Genomic DNA, 21,159 nt, shown 5'->3' on the forward strand with positions numbered 1-21,159 from the left:
CTTCTAGATCCTTGAGGAATCGCCATACTGTTTTCCATAATGGTTGAACTAGTTTACAATCCCACCAACAGTGTAAAAGTGTTCCTATTTCTCCACATCCTCTCCAGCACCTGTTGTTTCCTGACTTTTGAATGATCGCCATTCTAACTGGTGTGAGATGGTATCTCATTGTGGTTTTGATTTGCATTTCTCTGATGGCCAGTGATGATGAGCATTTTTTCATATGTCTGTTGGCTGTATGAATGTCTTCTTTTGAGAAATGTCTGTTCATATCCTTTGCCCACTTTTTGATGGGGTTGTTTGTTTTTTAGGAAAGAAAATATTTAATTTACATATGTCGTTAAAGTAGCTCATCTAGGAAAGTAATAGGAGGTAAAAGTGGTAATTATTAGGGAATGTGGTCAAGAAAGGCTCTTTCAATGTAGATTCTTAGATATGTTTCATTACTAAAGAAAAAGGGAAAAAAGAATGAGATGTTGAAGAGTGGGAAAAAGAGGAATGACTGAAAGACAAAGTAGCACAGATCAAACAACGGGTTTTAGGATGGGAAAACCCACTGTAATTGAGACAAAAACAATGAAAAGATGGCTAAAATGCACAAAAATGTCAAAATTCTTGGCTGATGATTTTTAATTTTGCAGATACATTGGAGACAACATCACTTGCTGAGTATGAGAAGGAAGGTGTAGAAGAAAGAGATTTGAAGACATGATGGGAATATTGGAAATAAGAAGTGATTTCAACTCCACATGGAAAGAGTGTCTGGTGAAGTACAACAATTTTTAAGGAGGACCTGTCAGCATAATTAAGTGGAGGTACATTGATTGATTGATTGCCAGCAATGCTCAGTAGCTTGATTGTAGGACCTCAAAACTCAAAGGGTGAATTGACTGAATAAAATTGCAAAACTAAACTGATGAAATAACAAAGGAAAGAAGTATAATACAAGGGTCAAAGGGCTAGACTATGATGATCTGAAATCGGCAAGGAAGAAAAAAGTATCTCAACATTGTAGGAAACAATGAACATACCAACACTAAAACTGTGAGAGAACTGTCAAGTAGAAGATTGCTGTCAGAGACAGAAATCTGGAATTTTGACAAGCTCTTCTTCCCCAAAATAACTCCTCCACTGGCCGGCAACACAACCTGAAATTTTACCCTATTATGCTTATCTTTGGGAGGCCTGTTATAATAAAAATTCAAGTATGAAATATACCACACTAAGTGCCCTGGAGAGAGAAAAAAATAATCAACACATGGCAAGTATCCATTCTCTTTATAATAGTTAACAAATAACTAAGGCATATTGCCAGTAGGTATTCTAAGCAAAATATGGGGACGAAATAAGGTTTAGAAGAAATATAATTTTCTAAATATAATACTTCATAATGAAATAGACAAACTTATTGGTTATTAGGAATAAATAGCAAGCAACAGTTAGCATTAAGAATAAATAGTAAGCATACAAATGATCATAATTTGTATTATACTTATGTAGTTATCTAAAACCTGTTAACATCTTCTATCAAGTTGTATATCGTGCTTGACTCATACATCCTCATACATTTGCATAAGTGCATGCTCATACCCACTGCCAAGTTTTAAATGCCAGAATGTAGGATACTACTCTAACAGTCATTTTCTGATGTTCTACCATTTCTTTTGCCCTCTCTGCTCCTTCCCTCAGTACTCTAAGGCTAAGATTTAGGATATCTTATAGTAAGAGAAAAAGCGTGAAGAATAATCAGGAAATCAACTGAATAGGTTCAGATAAGAGCAGGATTCAGAACCTAGGCTACAACAAGCAGATATTCCACCAAATTATCTTAGTCAGAAAATCTCATCTTCAGGTATGATCTCCTCAACCTTCTCATTCTCTAAGGCGTACACTTTTGCTAAGTCTTTCTTTTTGAAATCTCATTCCATTTTCACACACAATTTTTTTTAATTGGATACTGGGGATGACTGTACTTTTACTTTTTATTTATTTAAAATATTTTCAAAATTTTATTTTTTATTAACAAATAATAATTTTACATATTCATGGGGTACATATTTTGCTATGTACCTATTTTGATACGTACAATGTATAGTGATCAGATAAGGGTAATTAGCATGTCCATCTCAAACATTTACAAGAGAAGTTGGCAAAATCCAGAATCCAGTGGGCACCACATTCTCTTACACAGTTACACACTCCCATTTTTCTCTGTACCTTCCTATTTCTGTTTCTGTACCTACCTTAATGTGAAAAAATACTGCTAGACTCTAGGCTTCATGAGAATAGAATTCATATATAACTGCTTCATTGCTATGCTCCCAGTACCTGGCATAGCACTTGGAAAGAAGTATACTAATACATAGCTAAGAAATGATAGACAATGAATTATCACTGATCCCTCTTGGGGTCAAGGAAGATTCTCCATAAGTAAGGCAGACTGAGAAGGAAAGCCATGCCCTGAATCCCTCCCTTTCTCTGAAAGGAATAAATTTTTAAACTTCTTTCATTAAATCTATTTCTAATTCCATCATTATCCTTTTTTTTCTTGTAATATCCCCTTTACTTTGTACAAACCCAATGAAGGCAAAACTGAAAAATTAAAATGTTAGTTGTAAGTATTATAAGGAAAGCAACAGTAAAATGAATGTATTTCTACACAACTAAGTAATTTTTCAACTTTAAAAATCTGATCAAAACATGCTTAATTACCAAATCACCACATAACCTATTTTGTAATCTTGAGTAAGCAGGTGTGTCATAGAGATATATTTTTAATGTGTTTTTAATTGCATTGGGAAAGGAAGAGGCTTTCATTTGTAACTCAAGTAATTTCTAGATGATGAATTAGAACAATGAAGTAATCTTTCAAAAGAAAATGGTTAAACAACTGGAATTAGTAAGCAGAAAGTGCTAATCTTATTGACTTTGCCTGTGATTTATCACATATTTTCACAGGCCTCTCAGAAGAAAAGGGAAATAACATTTGATAATTATCACGGTCAGCATGCATTTATTTTGAAGCAGGATTGTGTTGAGGCTGTGATAATAACTATCAGGTTGCTTAAAATTATTTTTATACACTAGACACTTAGTCATAATAACTGTAAGAAGGAAAACCCTATTCATCACTAGGCACCTTAAGTCCAGTTGTCCAATCATCACAGCAGGTTCTTTGAAGAGTATATTTTAAACTAGAAAACTAAAGAATGCAGAAGGGCCAGGTACAGTGGCTCATGCCTGTAATCCCAGCATTTTTGGAGGTCCAGCCCTTTGGAAGGCTGAGCTGGGAAGATTCCTTAAGGCCAGGAGTTGGCGACCAGGCTAAGCAATATAGCGAGACCATGTCGCAACAACAACAACAACAAATTTAAATTAGCTGGGTGTGGTGGCACTGGTGGCACATGCCTGTAGTCCTAGATACCTAGCTACTCAGGAAGCTGAGGAGGGGAAAGATCGCTTGAGCCAGGAGTTGAAGGCTGCAGTGAGCCTTGAATACACCACTGCATTCCAGCCTGGGTGACAGAACTAGGAAAACAAAAAAAAAGAAAAGAAAAAAGCAGAAAATGTACAAATCACAAGTTACCTTCTCTTGTTAAACTTGTTGATCAAATCCCTTTCACCTAAACATGTTTAGATGTAATACACAATGATAACTAGAGGGAAGGGGGTTTCCTCTGGCCTGCTGTTGTTGAGGGAAGCCTGTAGAAACTATCCTGTAATTATACTGTAAGTGAGATTTCTTTAAAAACTCATTTTTAAATGACAAGAGAGAGGTTCAAACAGTTTAAGTATATTCAGTAGGTTGCTAAATGTATGTTTAACCCTAAATTTATACACAAGCACCCAGGATGCTAAAAAAGGAGTTTCGACTCTGCAACCTCTTGATAAATTTCCTGAGATTGGTCAAAGGACAGACTATGTCCTTTCAGCTTGCACTCCACCGAGCACTTTAGCTCACTTATTCTCAAGCAAAGCTCAGAAATCAGATCCTGCCCATCTTTCCGGAAAACCCAGGTATTTATTCAGTTACAATATTCTCATCAGTGTATTCTCATGGTCAAACCCTGAAAACTAAGCTTAGCACCATATGTCCAGAACCCTGTAACCAAGAGCGTGTATTCACAGTGCTTATTGGATACGTTCAACCCAGGGAAATGCAGAGATCTGTCTCGTTGTCGTGTTTCAAGAAAATGTACTCCTTGGGATTGGCGATTTACCCTCAGTGTGCTATGACATTCCAACCTGAGCAGAATCCTCCAGGAGAATCCGGAGTCTCCAACTGCCTGCTGGGAACGGGGTCGAAGGGACGGATTTCTAGTGATAGAGATACAGGAAGAGGGAAATGGGTGGATATGGAAAGCGGGAGCGAGATGAAAAGGGATCTGAGACGAGAGAATATGAACACCAGAGCAGAAAGTTGAATGAAATTCAAAACTCAGGGACACCTAAAAACGTTTGCGGCTGACTGTGCCCACAGCCTGCAGCAGTCTACACTCATGCACACTCTCCGAAAAATCAGCAGGATCTTGCCCTTGCCTCATGGGTGAATGGTTAATTTGTGCAGGAAGGAACAGCCCCCAATACGTGTTTGAGAACAGGGACCTCAGCAAAATATCCTGAAGTTAAAAGAAGGCAAAACAATCTTGGAAAGATTTTGATTACAGCTGAGGGAGTGCAGCCCTCCCCTGCGCGGGTCAGCTTGCCAAGCTCCAGCTGCTTGTAGCGAATGAATGAAATGCAAAGGGCGGGATGGAGGGAGGGAGTGCAATCACAGCCAGCGAAGGGGATAGTCAGCTCCGCGGACCCCACAACGTCACCGAAGCGTGGGACTCCATGAGAGTATAAAGCGCGCCTGCAGCTCAGGATGCTCAGTTCTCCCGTCTGTGCCGGGCAGCTGGCGCCCTCGCTAGTTGTGGTGTGACGCGATAACCCTTAATCTCGGGAGGATTTCATCCTTTCTGCCTGCCAGAGCCGCAAGTTCCTTTGAGAAAGTGCAACTCTTGCCCCCTAGCACCTACTGCATCCTCTAACCAGCAGGGATTGCAGTATCTTTCAGCTTCCAGTCTTATCTGAACATCCCGACACCAAAGTGACCAGGAGGCAGAGAAGAACTTCAGAGGAGTCTTGTCTTGGGCTGCTCGTGGGTGAGTGGGAAGGTCCGTGACTGCAGATCGGTGGCGATGGCCACTCTCCCAGCAGCAGAAACCTGGATAGACGGGGGTGGAGGCGTGGGTGCAGACGCGGTGAACCTGACTGCCTCGCTAGCTGCCGGGGCTGCCACGGGGACAGTTGAGACTGGGTGGCTGCAACTGCTGGACCAAGCTGGCAACCTCTCCTCCTCCCCCTCCGCGCTGGGACTGCCTGTGGCTTCCCCCGCGCCCTCCCAGCCCCGGGCCAACCTCACCAACCAGTTCGTGCAGCCATCCTGGCGCATCGCGCTCTGGTCCCTGGCGTATGGTGTGGTGGTGGCAGTGGCAGTTTTTGGAAATCTCATCGTCATCTGGATCATCCTGGCCCACAAGCGCATGAGGACTGTCACCAACTACTTCCTTGTGAACCTGGCTTTCTCCGACGCCTCCATGGCCGCCTTCAACACGTTGGTCAATTTCATCTACGCGCTTCATAGCGAGTGGTACTTTGGCGCCAACTACTGCCGCTTCCAGAACTTCTTTCCTATCACAGCTGTCTTCGCCAGCATCTACTCCATGACCGCCATTGCGGTGGACAGGTGAGGAGAGGACAGACAGAGAGGAAAGAGGGAGAAGGGAAAGAAAAGAGTTGGGTGGTGGGATAAGATTACAAAGGAAATGGTAACGTAACGGGGTCTACAAAAGTAAAGAGACTAAGAATTTTTGCTGAAAGGAGGACACTAACCCATTTGTAGCCCTCGAGTGACTGAACAGGTTTCTGCTTCCGTGGCTTCCGACACTCAAGCCCTAAATCATTGAGCCTTACTAAGGATATCTAGAGGGACTGAAGAAGGTGAATGAGGGAGAGGTTAAAATGCCATTCCAAGTAGAGCAAACTTAGCCCGAAAACTTTAAGTACCAGCAAACTTTCTCAAATGACTTTTGAACAAAATTTATGTCATCTGTAAAGTGCACTTTTTGGCCTTCCTTCTCTCTGTCAGTCACTATTCTGGGCAGAGAAATGGTAAATGAGTCGCCTCTCCATCCTTCCTCCTTCTGTCTGTTCCTCATCCTCATCCTTCCCTGTTCCCTAGTCTTGCCCCAAGGCCAGCACTGGTTTGGTCTCCCAATCACCGAGAACTAGCAAAGGCCACACACACTCTCCAAAAACTACTGTAAACTAGCAGTTTCCACCACATCTCAGATTAGATTTGATTTCCAGTAATCTGCAGAGGCTATGAACTGAGTAAACCCTGTGTCTGCAAGTGTGTAACCAAATTTTTAAAAACTGTGTGCACTTGCCTTCTCATATTGAACATTATGAAGTATAGGTATTTGTGGAAACACAATGGTGAATCCCTACCTGTTACTGAAGGCTAGCTGCACATTAATTCAACTATGTGGTGAAAATGAACCACAGCAGTTGGTTTCAGTCTCAGCTTTGTGAAAGGCAATTGCATGGAGGATACATGAGGGTGATCTCACTTTAACTTGAAGTCTCAATGCTCTTATTCATGCAAAGATTATTTTCAAACATTAACAAACCTATATCAAAATAAAATGGAGATAGATATTAATTCTTATGACATTTCAGCTGCCATTATAATTTTAAAAATAAGAAAAAAAAAAAACAGGTTATCTCCATAAGTTCATCTAAGTTCATCCTCTGTGTTTACTATTTTGAAATACTGAGCACTGAGGTATTAGTAACATATATCTCTAGAAAATATTTTCTTGTGCCAGGCCCAAAGGATTAAATTGAAGGAGTAGAGGTTAGTAGCCACTAACTAGAATAAACACAAAATCACACGTTTTAAAAAGCCTCTAAAATTGTCAATCTTCCCTTTCTCGTTTATCTCTGATTATCCACACATATGCACCCCTTCATTTCTAGTATGTATAGGAGTGCAAAGAATGAAAAAAAATCAGACTCCAGTTGGGAAATAAGTGAAATTGCCTCTAATCTTATTACACCAAAATAGAAATAAGTGTTCCTTTTGTTTGAGCAGCTTCCTTGCTTGTTTTGCTTTGTTTGTTTGTTTGTTTGTTTGTTTTCTTTTTATTTCTTATAGTATTTTTTGATGTTTTGATTGGGGGAGAGGTATTAGCATATAATGTTATAAAATTCTTACAATCTTCTTGGAAGGTTAATGATGCAATATAAACTTTGAAGAAAATGTAAGTGCATGTGAAATCTGCATTTCGATTGTGAAGGGGAAAAAAAAAGGTTATATTTTTCTCTTTCCAATTTCTTCCTGCCGACATTTATGGGATGGTCTTGGAGTTATTTTAAATAATCATTTAGTGCTATCTTATTACAGTCATTGGTTTGAATTAATGAATACTGTTAATCTTTACTATTTCTTTATGTAAAACATTAATCATTAAAACTTAACAAATTTAGAGTATACAATATGCTATAAAATCTGAAGCATACTCAGTTCTTGTACTGAAAATCTCTTTTAAAACTATTATTTAAAAGAACATTCTTATTTGAGCAGTTGACAAAAAATACGGAAATAGAGAAAAGCTGGTTTAAAATAGTTTTTAAAATCAAAAAGTATACAAAATATAACAATTATTAAAACTCTCAATAGTTTGCCAGTCCAATAGTTTACCAATCTTTCTGCATTGGTGTCTTATCAAACATGAACTGTAAAAACTGACCCTGTGCTGTTCTCAGTCATGTTATAGGTTAAAGAAAACCCTTCTAAGGTTGACACCTGAATGACGTGATATTTTCAATCATTTTATAGGATATATTTTATAAGTTAAAGAAAACCTTTCTGAGGTTGACACTGAATCATGCTGCCTTCTTCATGGACTTACTGCCTCATTTAGCTTAGAATATACTGAACAATATATATTTCCCAATTTAGACTACAATTGAAGTGTGAAAACTTCAATTAATTAATTTTGAGTGTTTTCTATCCCCACTTAATATAAACTGAATTATATCAACCTACCCTAAATGGAAAATATATTCAGTTCACTTTGTTCCTCTGCCTAAAATCAAAAGACCCATGATCCTGAAAATAATTGCAACTTTGACTTGGGCACTTATGGCTTTTGTTCAGCTGTAGCAAAATGGTTGCAGCCTCTTATTGCTCTGAGAGATATTAGACCTGAAAAGAATGACAGATATTCCCTCAGTGAACACCCATACCTTACAAATTGAGAACCTTAAGCTAATGGTCACACAATTGTTTTAATAAAAGGCATTGAGTTTTCCTTGAAGCATTCAGCACTCATTTTGTACTGGAAAAATTACTTACTTTCTGTTTTCACGATTTAAATAATATTAGTAAGTTTACTAGATTTGAGTGTGAGATCACCAGTTCTGGTCTTATTCTGAAGCACATTAACTTCTGATTTGCTACAAAGTCCTGCAAAACTGTTTTCTAATTAGCCAGCAATCCATCTTCCAGTTATACACATTTCCTTCTTCCCTGGAAGTCTACTTTACCACTACCAGTATCTGTCTCCTCACCCCTATACCTCCAACACACACACACACACACACATACACTTACAAGATGAAATTATTTGTCAGTGAAGAGTTGATTTTCTCTCCACCATCCTTCCCCAATTTGCCATTTTGAAAAATAACATTTAAATATAACACTTGCCTCAAAGATGATAAGCTTATCCAAGATTATGCGGTAGAGCCAAGATTCAAATCACTGCACTTTGCTCCAGGGCCAGTGATTCTCTTCACCTCTACACTATTATGACACCTAACAAGTTGTGATGACTGCAGGGTTTGATTAGACAAAGTGATTATCGTTAATCAAATCAGAATTTAGTACTTGTTTAAACTGTATACCTTACCTGTATATATAACATAACTTACAAATATATATATATATATATCCTATGTTTTACTTGAGATAGTAGAAGCTAGAAAATCATTAATAGAACAGTTATTACAATACAAGTATTATGATTTCTATCCATTTACGGCATATAGTACTTGATGTATGGTCATATTAGAAAATAGTTACATACTTTCATTTTCTAAGCACATGCTTTGAGATTAGATTAGAAATTATAGGAAGTTTTATTATAACATATAGAAATGAAAATTTCAGCACATATGATCCAGTATTTTTCTGAGTATTTAATTAAGTATTTTTTTTTTTAAATCACATACACTGTTTCTTGTAAACCTTAAGGGAATGTGTTAGTCTGTTCTCACGTTGCTATAAAGATATACCTGAGACTGGGTAATTTATAAAGAAAAGAGGTTTAATTGGCCGACAGCTATACAGGAAGCATAGTGGCTTCTGCTTCTGGGGAGGCCTCAGGAAACTTACAATCATGGCAGAAGACAAAGCAGGAGCAGTAGTCGTACATGGCAGGCAGGAACAGGACCAAGAGTGAGAGGGGGAATGTGCCACACACATTTGTACAACCAGATCCCACAAGAACTCTATCAGGAGACAGCGCCAAGAGGATGGTGCTTTACCATTCATGAAGGATCCAACCCATGATCCAATCATCTCCCTCCAGGCCCCACTTCCAACATTGGGGATTACAACTGGACATGAGATTTGGGTGGGGACACAGATCTAAACTATATCAAGGAGTAATTACTGTTTTATCTAATTGTTCAAAAGCTTTAAGAAAGATAGCAAAAAAGATGTTATTGAAATCCAATGGCATACCTTACATGAATAATTATTAAAAGGAGTGTTCACCGGGAGGCAGAGCTTGCAGCAAGCCGAGATGGCGCCACTGCATTCCAGCCTGGGCGACAGAGCGAGGCTCCATCTAAAAAACAAACAAACCAAAAAAGGAGTGTTCAAGAAAACTGCGTAAGAATAGTAATGGCCAAGTAGATACAAATTGGCCTTCTATGCTACCCTTTGTTGTTTTTAATTTATTTGGTAATCTTCTATCTCACTTTTTCATAAACCTAATTTATGCAAAGTACTCAAAGATCCCCTAGGAAGAGCTTTTGAAATTTATTCTGAACAAATACAAATATACAGTCATGAGAAGTACTGCGGCCTTAATCTAGTAACAGGTTATCTAAATGTATTGTGGTAAATTTTGCATCATTATCAACATTATTGATATAAACTCTTTACTAAATCTTTAAAAAATAATTTTTCAGTCTTTAATTTGAGTTCCCAGTGCAATATCCTTCCTCTGCACCCTAGGAAAAGTCACTGTCCATGCAGTTAATACTCTTTATTAGTGTTATAGTTATACTTGACTCACTATCACTAGTTACCTCAAATGATGAACTTTTTAACTTAAGATCAATTGTTACATATTTTTGAATTATTTACAAAATAGTAACTATAACTATAGTAAAATTAACTTTCAGGAAACTTATCATAACTGTTTGACTTTTTCTAAAATTTGTAATTCTCATTCAAGAATTTAAAAATATCCCATTTGCATCCACTAAAATTACTGCTCTAGTGAGTTGTCAAAGTTAAGTTAAAATTATAATGCCAAATCTTATAAAATTGTGAGCAAATAGTGAAAGCAATAAATATATATTAATTGAATGGGTAATAAGATTATCACAGAATCATATGTAATCAGAGGTCGTTCTTTTATAACTAGCTGAACTCCGGCTGATATCAAGGTTACATTAACCACAACAGAAAAGTGTATGTCAAACAAAAATTTACAGCATATTTAACAGGCATAAACATCCTTAATATGTAACATATTCTTATTTATTAAGGTAAAAGTACATCCCCAGAGTAAAAATAACAAAAGACCTAAACAAAATCCCCTTAAAAAAAAAAAGGCTAACAAGCATGAAACTATCATTTGCTTATATCCCATATTTTCATTTCCTTATGTGCTATTTGCTCTTCAAGCCACTCAAATCTCATTACTTTTCCCAACACTATTCAAAGAGCCACTCTGAGAAATCCAGTGGACATTTCGGTCCTTGACTTCTTTGACCCATGAGCAATATTCCTCACAGGTGGCTACTGCATGGAAGTCTCACCTCTTGGCTTCCAACTTTTCTGATATCCTTCCTCCTCAGCCTCTCTTCTATGGCTATATTTCTGAATCTCTGCCTGTACATAATGATTAAATGCAGAAGTTCCTTTATGCTAAATTCTGGGCCTGTTTTTCTTCTTCTTTACTTCCTGTTTCCCCAAGCAATCTCATTCAGAATCATTTTATTTTCCACTGTGATTGAAGAGCTCCCATTTTTTTTTCTGTCTAATTGATTTTCTTCTGGATTATAGACACATAAGAATCTATACAATGAACAGACAAATATAAATGAATAAAAAATTAAGATTGGAGAAAAAATACGTAAATATAAAATAAGACCAGGTTGTTATATATATGAAGTCATGCCAGAGTAAATTCGTAAAGTAGACATTCTAGTCAAACAGTCTTGATTTCTTATAAAAGTTAAACTTCAAATATGTCTCTGAGTCTCTTGATAATTATACAAAAAAAGGAAATAAAATTTTTAATATGCTTTATATTGTCTGTAAAGACAGTACATATACATTCCTTAAGTGCTAAAGAATTTCTGATACTTGAGTTTCAAGGAATTATTTGTATGAGTGAAAAGAAAACAATATCCTCAAGCACACTGTCATAAATGCAAAAGCAGGTTTCCTGTGGATTTTTATTTAGCATTCCACCGAGTTGGCCAAAGGCATGGTACCGAAGCAGAACTCAGTGAATGACATTTTCAGGTACTAAACATGTATCTGAGCAAAGTTTCCAGATGGTCTGGTTTGATACAAGGATAAAACTGCAAGAAAGGATAAAGCATATTTTCTACTGAAGTATCTTTTTTTCTCATTTGAAATTTGGATATAGCTTGGGAAGCAGATAACTCAAAGTTGTAATATATGGCAAAAGCTCTTGGAATCAATTTTATCTCAGTCCCCAGTCACTGATCCTGATTCATCCTCCTTCCCAGTCTCATACTTAAACATATTTTTTCTTATTCATTGTAAAAGCCACACATTCCCAGTGAAAAAACAAAAATATATAAGTATTAGAAAGTTAAATTTAACTCTTACTCATATTTATCCTACCCCCTAAATATCACCAACTTATGACCGTCACATTCACATTGCAATGCTTACCCCGGCTTTTTATTATATATACTTTCTTTCTCTCTCTATGCACTCATGTATAGTACATTATATATATGCATATATATATACACGTACACATACAGATATATTTTCTGTAATTATTAAAACAATATAACATTATTATGTCATATAAATTAACACGCTGTTATTAAACATTTATTTGACAAATTATAGATCTTAGATATACTTTGGCATCAGGATGTAGAGATTTGTTTTATTCTATAAAATTTAGTTCCATTTTTTAATAGATAAGTCATGTATTTGGCTTAAAACTCAAAGAAGCAAATAATTCACAAATATAAAATTCCATTGGTAACACTTCTTTGATGTGTGGTCATGTATACTCAATAACCTCCTTGACATTTCTACTTGGATGTCTGAAAGGCCCTTTAAATTCCACAAAACCCATCATCTTACCTCCAGATATTTTCCTCTTTCAGTGTTTCAATAAAAAGGGCAAGCATTCATCCAGTTCAAATAACTCACAAATCTATTACATTTTTTCTGCCTTTACTCCCACTTCCCTACTCCAAGCCATCCTCATATCTTTTCTGGTCTACTAAAATAGCCTAATTGGTCTCCCCACATCCAGGCTTAACCTACCCTAATGTGTTCATATGGCAACACAGAATTAGGTTTTCAAAACATACATGAGAAAATATTTTCCACACGCCTATTTAGAATCCTACAATGTTTCCATTGCACTTATGAGAAGAATAATATTCTTAATCCAGTACAATTTCATTAGATAATTCAACTGGCCTAAATCTCTGTTTCAACCACTCAGATCCTCTTTCAAGTTCGTAAATGTATGATCTTATCTTTTTGCCATAAAAGCTTTGAATACACAGTTTTCCTTCTCCTTCAAATTCTCTTCTTCCAATTCCTCATTAGCTAAACGTACTCCTCTTTTAGATAACTGTTCAAATGTCACTTTTACAGAGACCCCTTCCATGATCCTCCCAATATAAATTAGCTGATTCCTTATAGATTCTCACAGCACATGACAATCATAACATTTTCATATTTATATTTATTTATGAAATATAAATTTTATGTTTCTTTTTAAAACTATTTGATTGATAATTTGCTCCAAGAGACTTGTAAGTACCATAAAGACAGGCCCAATGTTCTTAGTCCCCTTTGCATTCTTATGCCTGTCATACTGGTTTGAACATAGTAAGGATGCACTCTGGATTGGTTAATAAATTAATTATAAAAGTAAATAAATGAATGAAAAGGCAATGAAATACCACTTTTTATGTAAGCAAAATGATAAGAGATTGGTAAGCATGCAATGAAATGGGCATTTTTACACATATTTTTATGAAATTGCAATTTTAACAGTTTAAAATTATCAATTACTATTTTATATAGTTTATCCTAACATTTGGGTATAAATTGGTAAAAATCTCTTAGGAGGGTAATTGTCAATTCATACATCCTTTGAGTCATTTGTTCTACTCAGGTTTTCATTTTTAGGAAATAATAATAGATTTTTAATAAAAACTCATATTTAAAGATAGTTTTCAAACCAAAATGCCAAGAACTGAAAACAACTAAAATTCCCAAGAAAATGATCTAACAAATTATAGAGCATCCAAAAATGAAATTTTATGTAGAAATAAAAAATTACATATTTGAATATAACCACAATTCTCCCAAGTCTCTGTGCCCTTGTGTATAAATATGGTAACATTAACATGAATATTTAAATTTCTTTGATTCATAACTTTTACTTATAAACCATTTCTTGCTATAGTGTCCTAATTATTTCAGAGTCCCTAGTGAGGATAGTCAGGCAGAGGATAATGATAAGAGTTTATCAGTAGTCTTCTTTAGCACTTGATATGGTTTGGCTCTGTTTCCCCACCCAAATCTCATTTTGAATTGTAACCCCCATAATCCCCATGTGTCAAGAGAGGAACCAGGTATGAGGTGATTGGATTATGGGGCTGGTTTCTCCCATGCTGTTTTTATGATAGTGAGTGAGTTTTCATACGATCTAATGATTTTATAAAACAGTTTTCCCTGCTCTTGCTTGCTCTGTCTCACCTGCAACCATGTAAGATGTGCCTGTTTCCTCTTCCGCTGTGACTAAGTTTCCTGAGGTCTCCCCGGCCATGCAGAGCTGTGAGTCAATTAAACCTTCTTTGTTTATAAATTACCCAGTCTCAGGTAGTATCTTTGTAGCCTTGTGTAAACAAACTAGTACAGCACTTCTACAGCAATGTCAACACTTCCATAAAGAGTATGACCATTTCACTGGAATAGGAAACCATCTCCTTTTCCATATTGCTGTTTTTAACACATTGCTTCCAAATCTGCAAGATTCACAGGTTACAAACTTTGCCCTCAGCATGACATTTTTGTGAAGCTTGTTTTATTCCAAATAGAATGTGGAAAAATATCTCATCCCTACATTTTGCTAAATGTATTACCAGTTTCCTTTTTTTTTTTGAGACAGAGTCTCGCTCTGTTCCCCAGGCTGGAGTGCAGTGGCGCGATCTCGGCTCACTGCAAGCTCCGCCTCCCGGATCCACGCCCTTCTCCTGCCTCAGCCTCCCAAGTAGCTGGGACTACAGGCGCCCGCTACCACACCTGGTTATTTTTTTTTTTTTTTTTTTTTTTAATTTTGTAGTAGAGACAGGGTTTCACCGTGTTAGCCGGGATGGTCTCGATCTCCTGACCTCATGATCCGCCCACCTCGGCCTCCCAAAGTGCTGGGATTACAGGCATGAGCCACTACGCCCGGCCATGTATTAGCAATTTCTTAATACCCAAAGTTCCTTCATCTTCTACTTGCAATTCTCTCTTCATAGGGTTCAGTTCTAAATCAAATGTCCAACATGAGAAATTATGCATACACGTTCTTCCCTATGCCTCATCACTCTGAGCATAAATCATTTTTATTAAGGTTTCCTTATTGATATATTAAATAAATACTGTAGAATAGACAACTGGGGTTTGCAGCTCCACCACTTCATTAGACATAGTCAGATTCTTCATCTAATTCTAGACTCAGCAGGATTTTTAACACGTGAGAAATTTTTAGACCATGGATTTAACAGTCCGATATAATTTTATATATGCCATAAGGTGGATATGGATTGAATTTTCTCTGAATGTTGAGACTTTGGGTAACTTTATTTTCTTGTATAGTTTTCTTTTTTTAATCATCTACAACGAAATGCTGTTCTTTTTACACAAAACAAAATAACGTCAAATAATTATTAAAGTTCTGAGATGAGTGGTGGTGTGGTTGTACAATAGTGTAAATGTACTTATTGTCATTGAACTGTACACTTAAAATGGTTAAAATGGCAAACTTTATGTTATATATATTTTACCACAATAAATTTTAAAAACAATATTAATTAAAATGAACACCTTTAAAATATGATGACTCTGAGATACATGCAAAACAATTTGGACTCCAAAATAGGACAAATTGATTAAACTTTGTTTAAATACTTTTGAGGTATATGTTTTACAGCAACATTTTAAAAACACATTTGATGTCTGACATAAATTGTAAAGACAGTTCTGGCAAGAGAGTCCTGGTAACATCATAATATGTTGCAAGCAGTAAAATAATTTTCCCCAAAATTGTATAAGGAGACATCACCTGTTTGGAGTAATAGAAGCCTGCCTGGAGGCTACAGGGATAAATTAGCACAGTGTTTGTAGTGTTTAGTGTGCTATGTGATGCAGGATTTTAATATTTGCTTAAGTTCACTATTTTGAGCTTGTATTATCATCTATAAAAGATGTTTTTCCTTCACACCTATCCAAGTATCAAGACTATTTAAAATTAACTGTTATGCACTCCTATAAGTAAGGGAAAATATGTCTATAATTATATCACTAAGCAACAGTGTGCCCAGTTGTGTTCTACAGCCTGTTTAAACCAGCTAGAAGGAACCAGTTGTGCACATTTCTTCCCAACTGGAATACAAAGTAGTATTCGATGATACTACTTTGATAGCTTGAAGTCGTGGGAGAAGTATTTACTCCACAGAAATCTGGAAACACTACAATCAGGAGTTGTGTTTTTTATTGTTTATCCAGGAGTACCTGCGGTTAAAAACATTTACAGCATGTGACTCACTGTTTGTGTATTCACTCATTCAACAGATATTTCTCAAGTACCTTGTAAGTACTAGATGTTGTATAGGTATGGGGCACACTGAAATAAACAAAGTAGATATGGCTCATAATTCCATGAAATTGTATATAATAGTTAATACCTCTAGTTTAAAACCCTTGTCTGTAATCCAGAATTTTTAATACAACAACCTACTCAACATCTCCATCTGAGTGTCTGAGGGTCATCTCAGATTTACACATCCAAAACAGAGTTCCTGATGTTCCTCTAAAATTTACTCCTACTGCCGTCTTCTGAGGTCAAAATATGAGCCTCAGGTCAAAACTCCAGGAAACATCCTTGGCTCATCTCATCTTTCATACATATCCAATCCATCATCAAATCTAGTCATGTCTACTTTCAAATTATATGTTGAATCTAATCACTTAAGACTCCTACTGCTGCCATCTTAGTCAAAGCCAATATCATTTTTCACCTAAATTACTACAATACTCACCTAACTGGTTTTCTTACCCCTACTCCTGTTCCCCTTTAGTTTGTTCTCAATGCAACAGCCAGAGTGAACCTATTAGCAATGGACTTATAATATATCTCCTCTACAAATCATTCAATAGCTCCTTAGCTCTCTCAGGGTAGAAACTGAAGTCCTTACACTGACTTACAAGAATTTAGACTAGCCAGTCCTTTGTTACTCTGTAATCTTTTCTATTACTACCACTTCCCCACTGTGCTCCACCATCACCATTCTCCATCATTTTATCAGCATACTAGGCAAGTTTTCACCTCAGGACCTTGCACTCTGTAGGAAATATTCTTCCTCCAAACAGCTATGTTGTTCATTACCTATATTGCTTCTGGACCCTGACTATCATATAAAATTGCTTTATTTTTATAACATGTATCACCTCCTAAAATGCTATGTAATTGGACTACTGTAATACTTTTGCCTCTCTCTCCTATAGTGTTGGAAGTTCCATGAAAACAAGGCTTGACTTGTGTATCAACTAAATGAATGAATAATAAGTAGAGTGCATGATAACTATGAGAACACATAACAAGGGAGAGTGTATTTATTGTGTTAGAACAGAAAAACAGAAGTTGTAAAAGTGTTTTTGTTTATTTTTAATTTTTAATTTTATGGGTACATAATTATACATATTTATGGGGGTACATGAGATTTTTTATACAGTCATACAATGTGCAATGATCAAGTCAGGGTAATTGGGGTATTCATTACCTCAATTTCTTTGTCATTTATTTGGTTAGGAACATCTCAATTCCACTCTTTTATTTTATTTTAAAATATGCAATAGATTGTTGCTAACTATAGTCACACTGTTATGTTTTTCAGCTTCTAGTAACCATCATTTGACCAGATGAGTTCATTATTAAAAATTTTTAGTTCTCACTTATGAGTAAGAACACATGAAATTTGTCTTTTCTGTGCCTGGCTTATTTCACTTAACATAAAGTCCATCAGTTCCAGAAGTGTTTTTAATGTTCTTTATTTTACCAAAAAAAAAAAAAAGAAAAAGAAAATGTCCTCTGATACATTGTCAGTGTTGCTAATATTAAATTTTAAAAATCATATAAATACTCTACATAATCTCATGGATAATGATCACCTTCAAATTAAGGTGAACCATCAATGGAGAAAAAGATTTAAGACTTTTCAAATGAGCATAAATAGCAATTTTGAGGAAATCAAACAAAAGATGCTAGGCACTTATGAAATTGAATATTTATAATGTATAAGTACTATTAATCCAAATCCCAGGTGTATAAATGAATTAAATTTTTAAAAGTCATAGTACTATGTGTACTGACTTTTATACCTTCAAAATAAATGCATATGTAAAAGTTTTTTTCCAATAGCTAACTACATGATGTAAAATACATTCAAATTTCTTTAATTACTAATTGTGATTTCATTAGCTTAAAATGCTTTATTTGTTAAAATTGCAAGTTAAATATATCTTCCACAAAGGTTTACACAATCTAGTTTCATATTGAAGACAGCAGTATTTCAGAATCAAACAATAGTAGTATAATTCAATATTATCTTTTACAATAACAGAATGTAATATCTTTCCTACATAGGAAATTACTGGCAATCCCCGTTCACCATTCACAGAGCAATTGCTGATGAAACCTTGAAAGAGCAGGAGTGAAACAGGACTCCTTCGAAACAAAAAGATAACTAGCTTTAAAATTTTAGTTCACAAATAGAATACTTATATTAAAGATAGAATAAATACTTATTTGTATTAAAAGTTATCAAGTTTAAACATATACTTCTCACTGCACACAAATTTGAGTTACCGACGTTTAGTTAAATAACACAAGTGCCGGCCGGGCACAGTGGCTCACACCTATAATCCCAGAACTTTGGGAGGCCGAAGTGGGTGGATCACAAGGTCCAGGAGACCAAGACCATTTTGGCTAACATGGTGAAACCTTGTCTCTACTAAAAATACAAAAGTTAGCCGGGCATGGTGGCAGGCGCCTGTAGTCCCAGCTACTTGGGAGGCTGAGGCGGGAGAATGGCGTGAACCCAGGAGGCGAGCTTGCAGTGAGCTGAGATCGTGCCACTGCACTCCAGTCTGGGTGGCAGAGCAAGACTCCATCTCAAAATAAATAAATAACACAGGTGCCCCCAACAACATAGCTCACATTTCAGTTACCATGTCATATTAACTCACACATTAACTGTGAGTGTTTGCATAAAAGACAAACTTAACTGCTAGCTTTTCAGTCTATGAACCACTCTACAAATAACAGATTAACATCATAATCAGTGAGCAATCACATTCCTTCTTTCAAAATCTGTCACCGATTGGTTACTGATCTGTTCATTCAGTTCATGCACAAACAGAAAAGCACATAGTTGTATTGCCCAAGTGCTTTCCAGTGGTAAACTCACATGCCATTTTTAAAAATGACTCATCAAGGCCCGGAGCAGTGGCTCACTGCTGTAATCCCAGTGCTTTGGGAGGCAGAAATGGGAGGATCACTTGAGACCAGGGGTGTAAGGTTACAGTGAACTACGACTGCACCACTGCATGCCAGTCTGGGTGACAGAGCAAGAACCTGTCTCAATAATAATAATCATCATAGCTAAAGAAAGAGGGACTGGTCAGCAAGATGAAAGTAGAGTGAAGAAATTAAAAGAATTGACAAGTGATAATGCTGAAAGTAAAATTTGAATCCAATGTAAATGCAGTTATGGAAGAATAACTGATGGAGGGAATGTTGATACTTTCACTCTTCAGATTCTAGATTTGCAGACTGAGGGAATTATGCAAGGTGAACTTATCAACCTAAAAGAAGAAACTGGTAGTAATAAACGGTGAAGCTGTCATAGAGGAAGTGGCATCAGCAAAAATCTTCACATAAAAAAAAAAAAACTCTTCAAGATAGTTCACCACTTTGAAAGTGCAAAGGATAAAATGTTGGAAGATAATTCAAATTTAGAAAAAAGGAGAATGCTTTGCCAAGGCATAGAAATGATGCTTGCTCTGCATAATTTTATATGGCAAGAAGGCGGCAAATTCTGTTCAAACTATTTGTGATACATTTTTTTTTACAGAGAAATGAAACATTTTATTTCTCATTTTTTCTAATGTTTTAAAATTATATTCTACAAAAATGTTTTTCTGTTTTTCATTTCTCTGTGTATTTATAACTAAGAGTAAGGGACTTTTTGATATTTTAACAAAAATTTTAAAGATTACAGGAAAATTATATTTTTTCCCAGTAATTATTTAGATCACTTTGCACGGTCTCAGTTTATATGATCATTTTTATTTCCAAGTACCATTTTGCAAAGCAAAGACTACCTATAGGTAAAAAAAAATCACAGCCTAATTGCCTAAGTTTGGTAATCAATAGATACTCTTTTCTCAGACTTCCACACCATTTAGCTCATTGATATAGATCATTCTATTTACCAAACATTGTAACTTACTGAAAATACCTCTGTCAGAGATATAATTATATAGGTTTCTAAATAGAATAAAAAAGAAAACAAGGGAGAAAGAAAACAGCTACTAGAAAAGGTAACCTAGAGAGTGTGGATGGCTAAATAATGAAAACTATTAACACATAATTTCAAAAAATAAGCATGGGATCATCTAAGTGGATTCTGAAATAATTTGTGATAACTCAATACCCATTCCTGACAGAATTCTTGGCGAACTACAATATACGGTATTTCTTAAGATAATAAACAATATTTATCTCCAGATATAATATGTGAGAACTATATGAAGTATAGTTCTCTCTCACAGAGAGAGAGAGAGACAGACAGACATATCTATATCCTGTGGACCTTTGAGCAATGCAGGATTTAGGGGCATTGAGCCCTGCACAGTAAAATAAATTGTGTATAATTTTGAGCCCCATGACACTTTACCATTTACTTCACTGGAAGCCTTACCAATAATATAAACAGTCAACACATATTGTATTCTTATGATAAAGCAAGCTAGAGAAAAGAACATATTATTAAGAAAATCATAAGGAAGAGAAAATACACGATTCATTAAGTGAAAGTGGGTCATCAGACAGGTCTTTATTTTCATCATCTTGTTGAAAAGGCTAAGAAGGAGGAGGAAGAAAGGGGATTGATCTTGCTGTCTGAGAGGTAGCAAAGGGAGAAGTGGAGGAGGTGGAAGGAGAGGCAGGAGAGACAGACATACTCAGTGTAATTTTACTGAAAACAATCCGTGTATAAGTGGACCTGTGCAGTTCAAACTCATATTGTTCAAAGGTCAAACATACTAGAAAATAGAAAACACATACTGAAAAGATTAAATGG

At 36.0% G+C, this 21,159-nt stretch overlaps 1 protein-coding gene across 1 annotated transcript in view; it reads left to right on the top strand.

Moving 5' to 3' along the window:
- The first annotated feature begins 3,499 nt into the window (after positions 1-3,499).
- TACR3 (tachykinin receptor 3) overlaps positions 3,500-21,159 on the top strand; it is a 104,756-nt gene continuing 87,096 nt past the window's right edge. Inside the window, exon 1 of the mRNA XM_003899043.5 lies at positions 3,500-5,731. Within this exon, the coding sequence (XP_003899092.2) occupies positions 5,184-5,731 (548 nt within the window). The 5' untranslated portion in view covers positions 3,500-5,183. The remainder of the gene's footprint in view (positions 5,732-21,159) is intronic.

This window comes from Papio anubis, chromosome 3 (assembly GCF_008728515.1).
Source record: "Papio anubis isolate 15944 chromosome 3, Panubis1.0, whole genome shotgun sequence".
Lineage (NCBI taxonomy): Eukaryota > Metazoa > Chordata > Mammalia > Primates > Cercopithecidae > Papio > Papio anubis.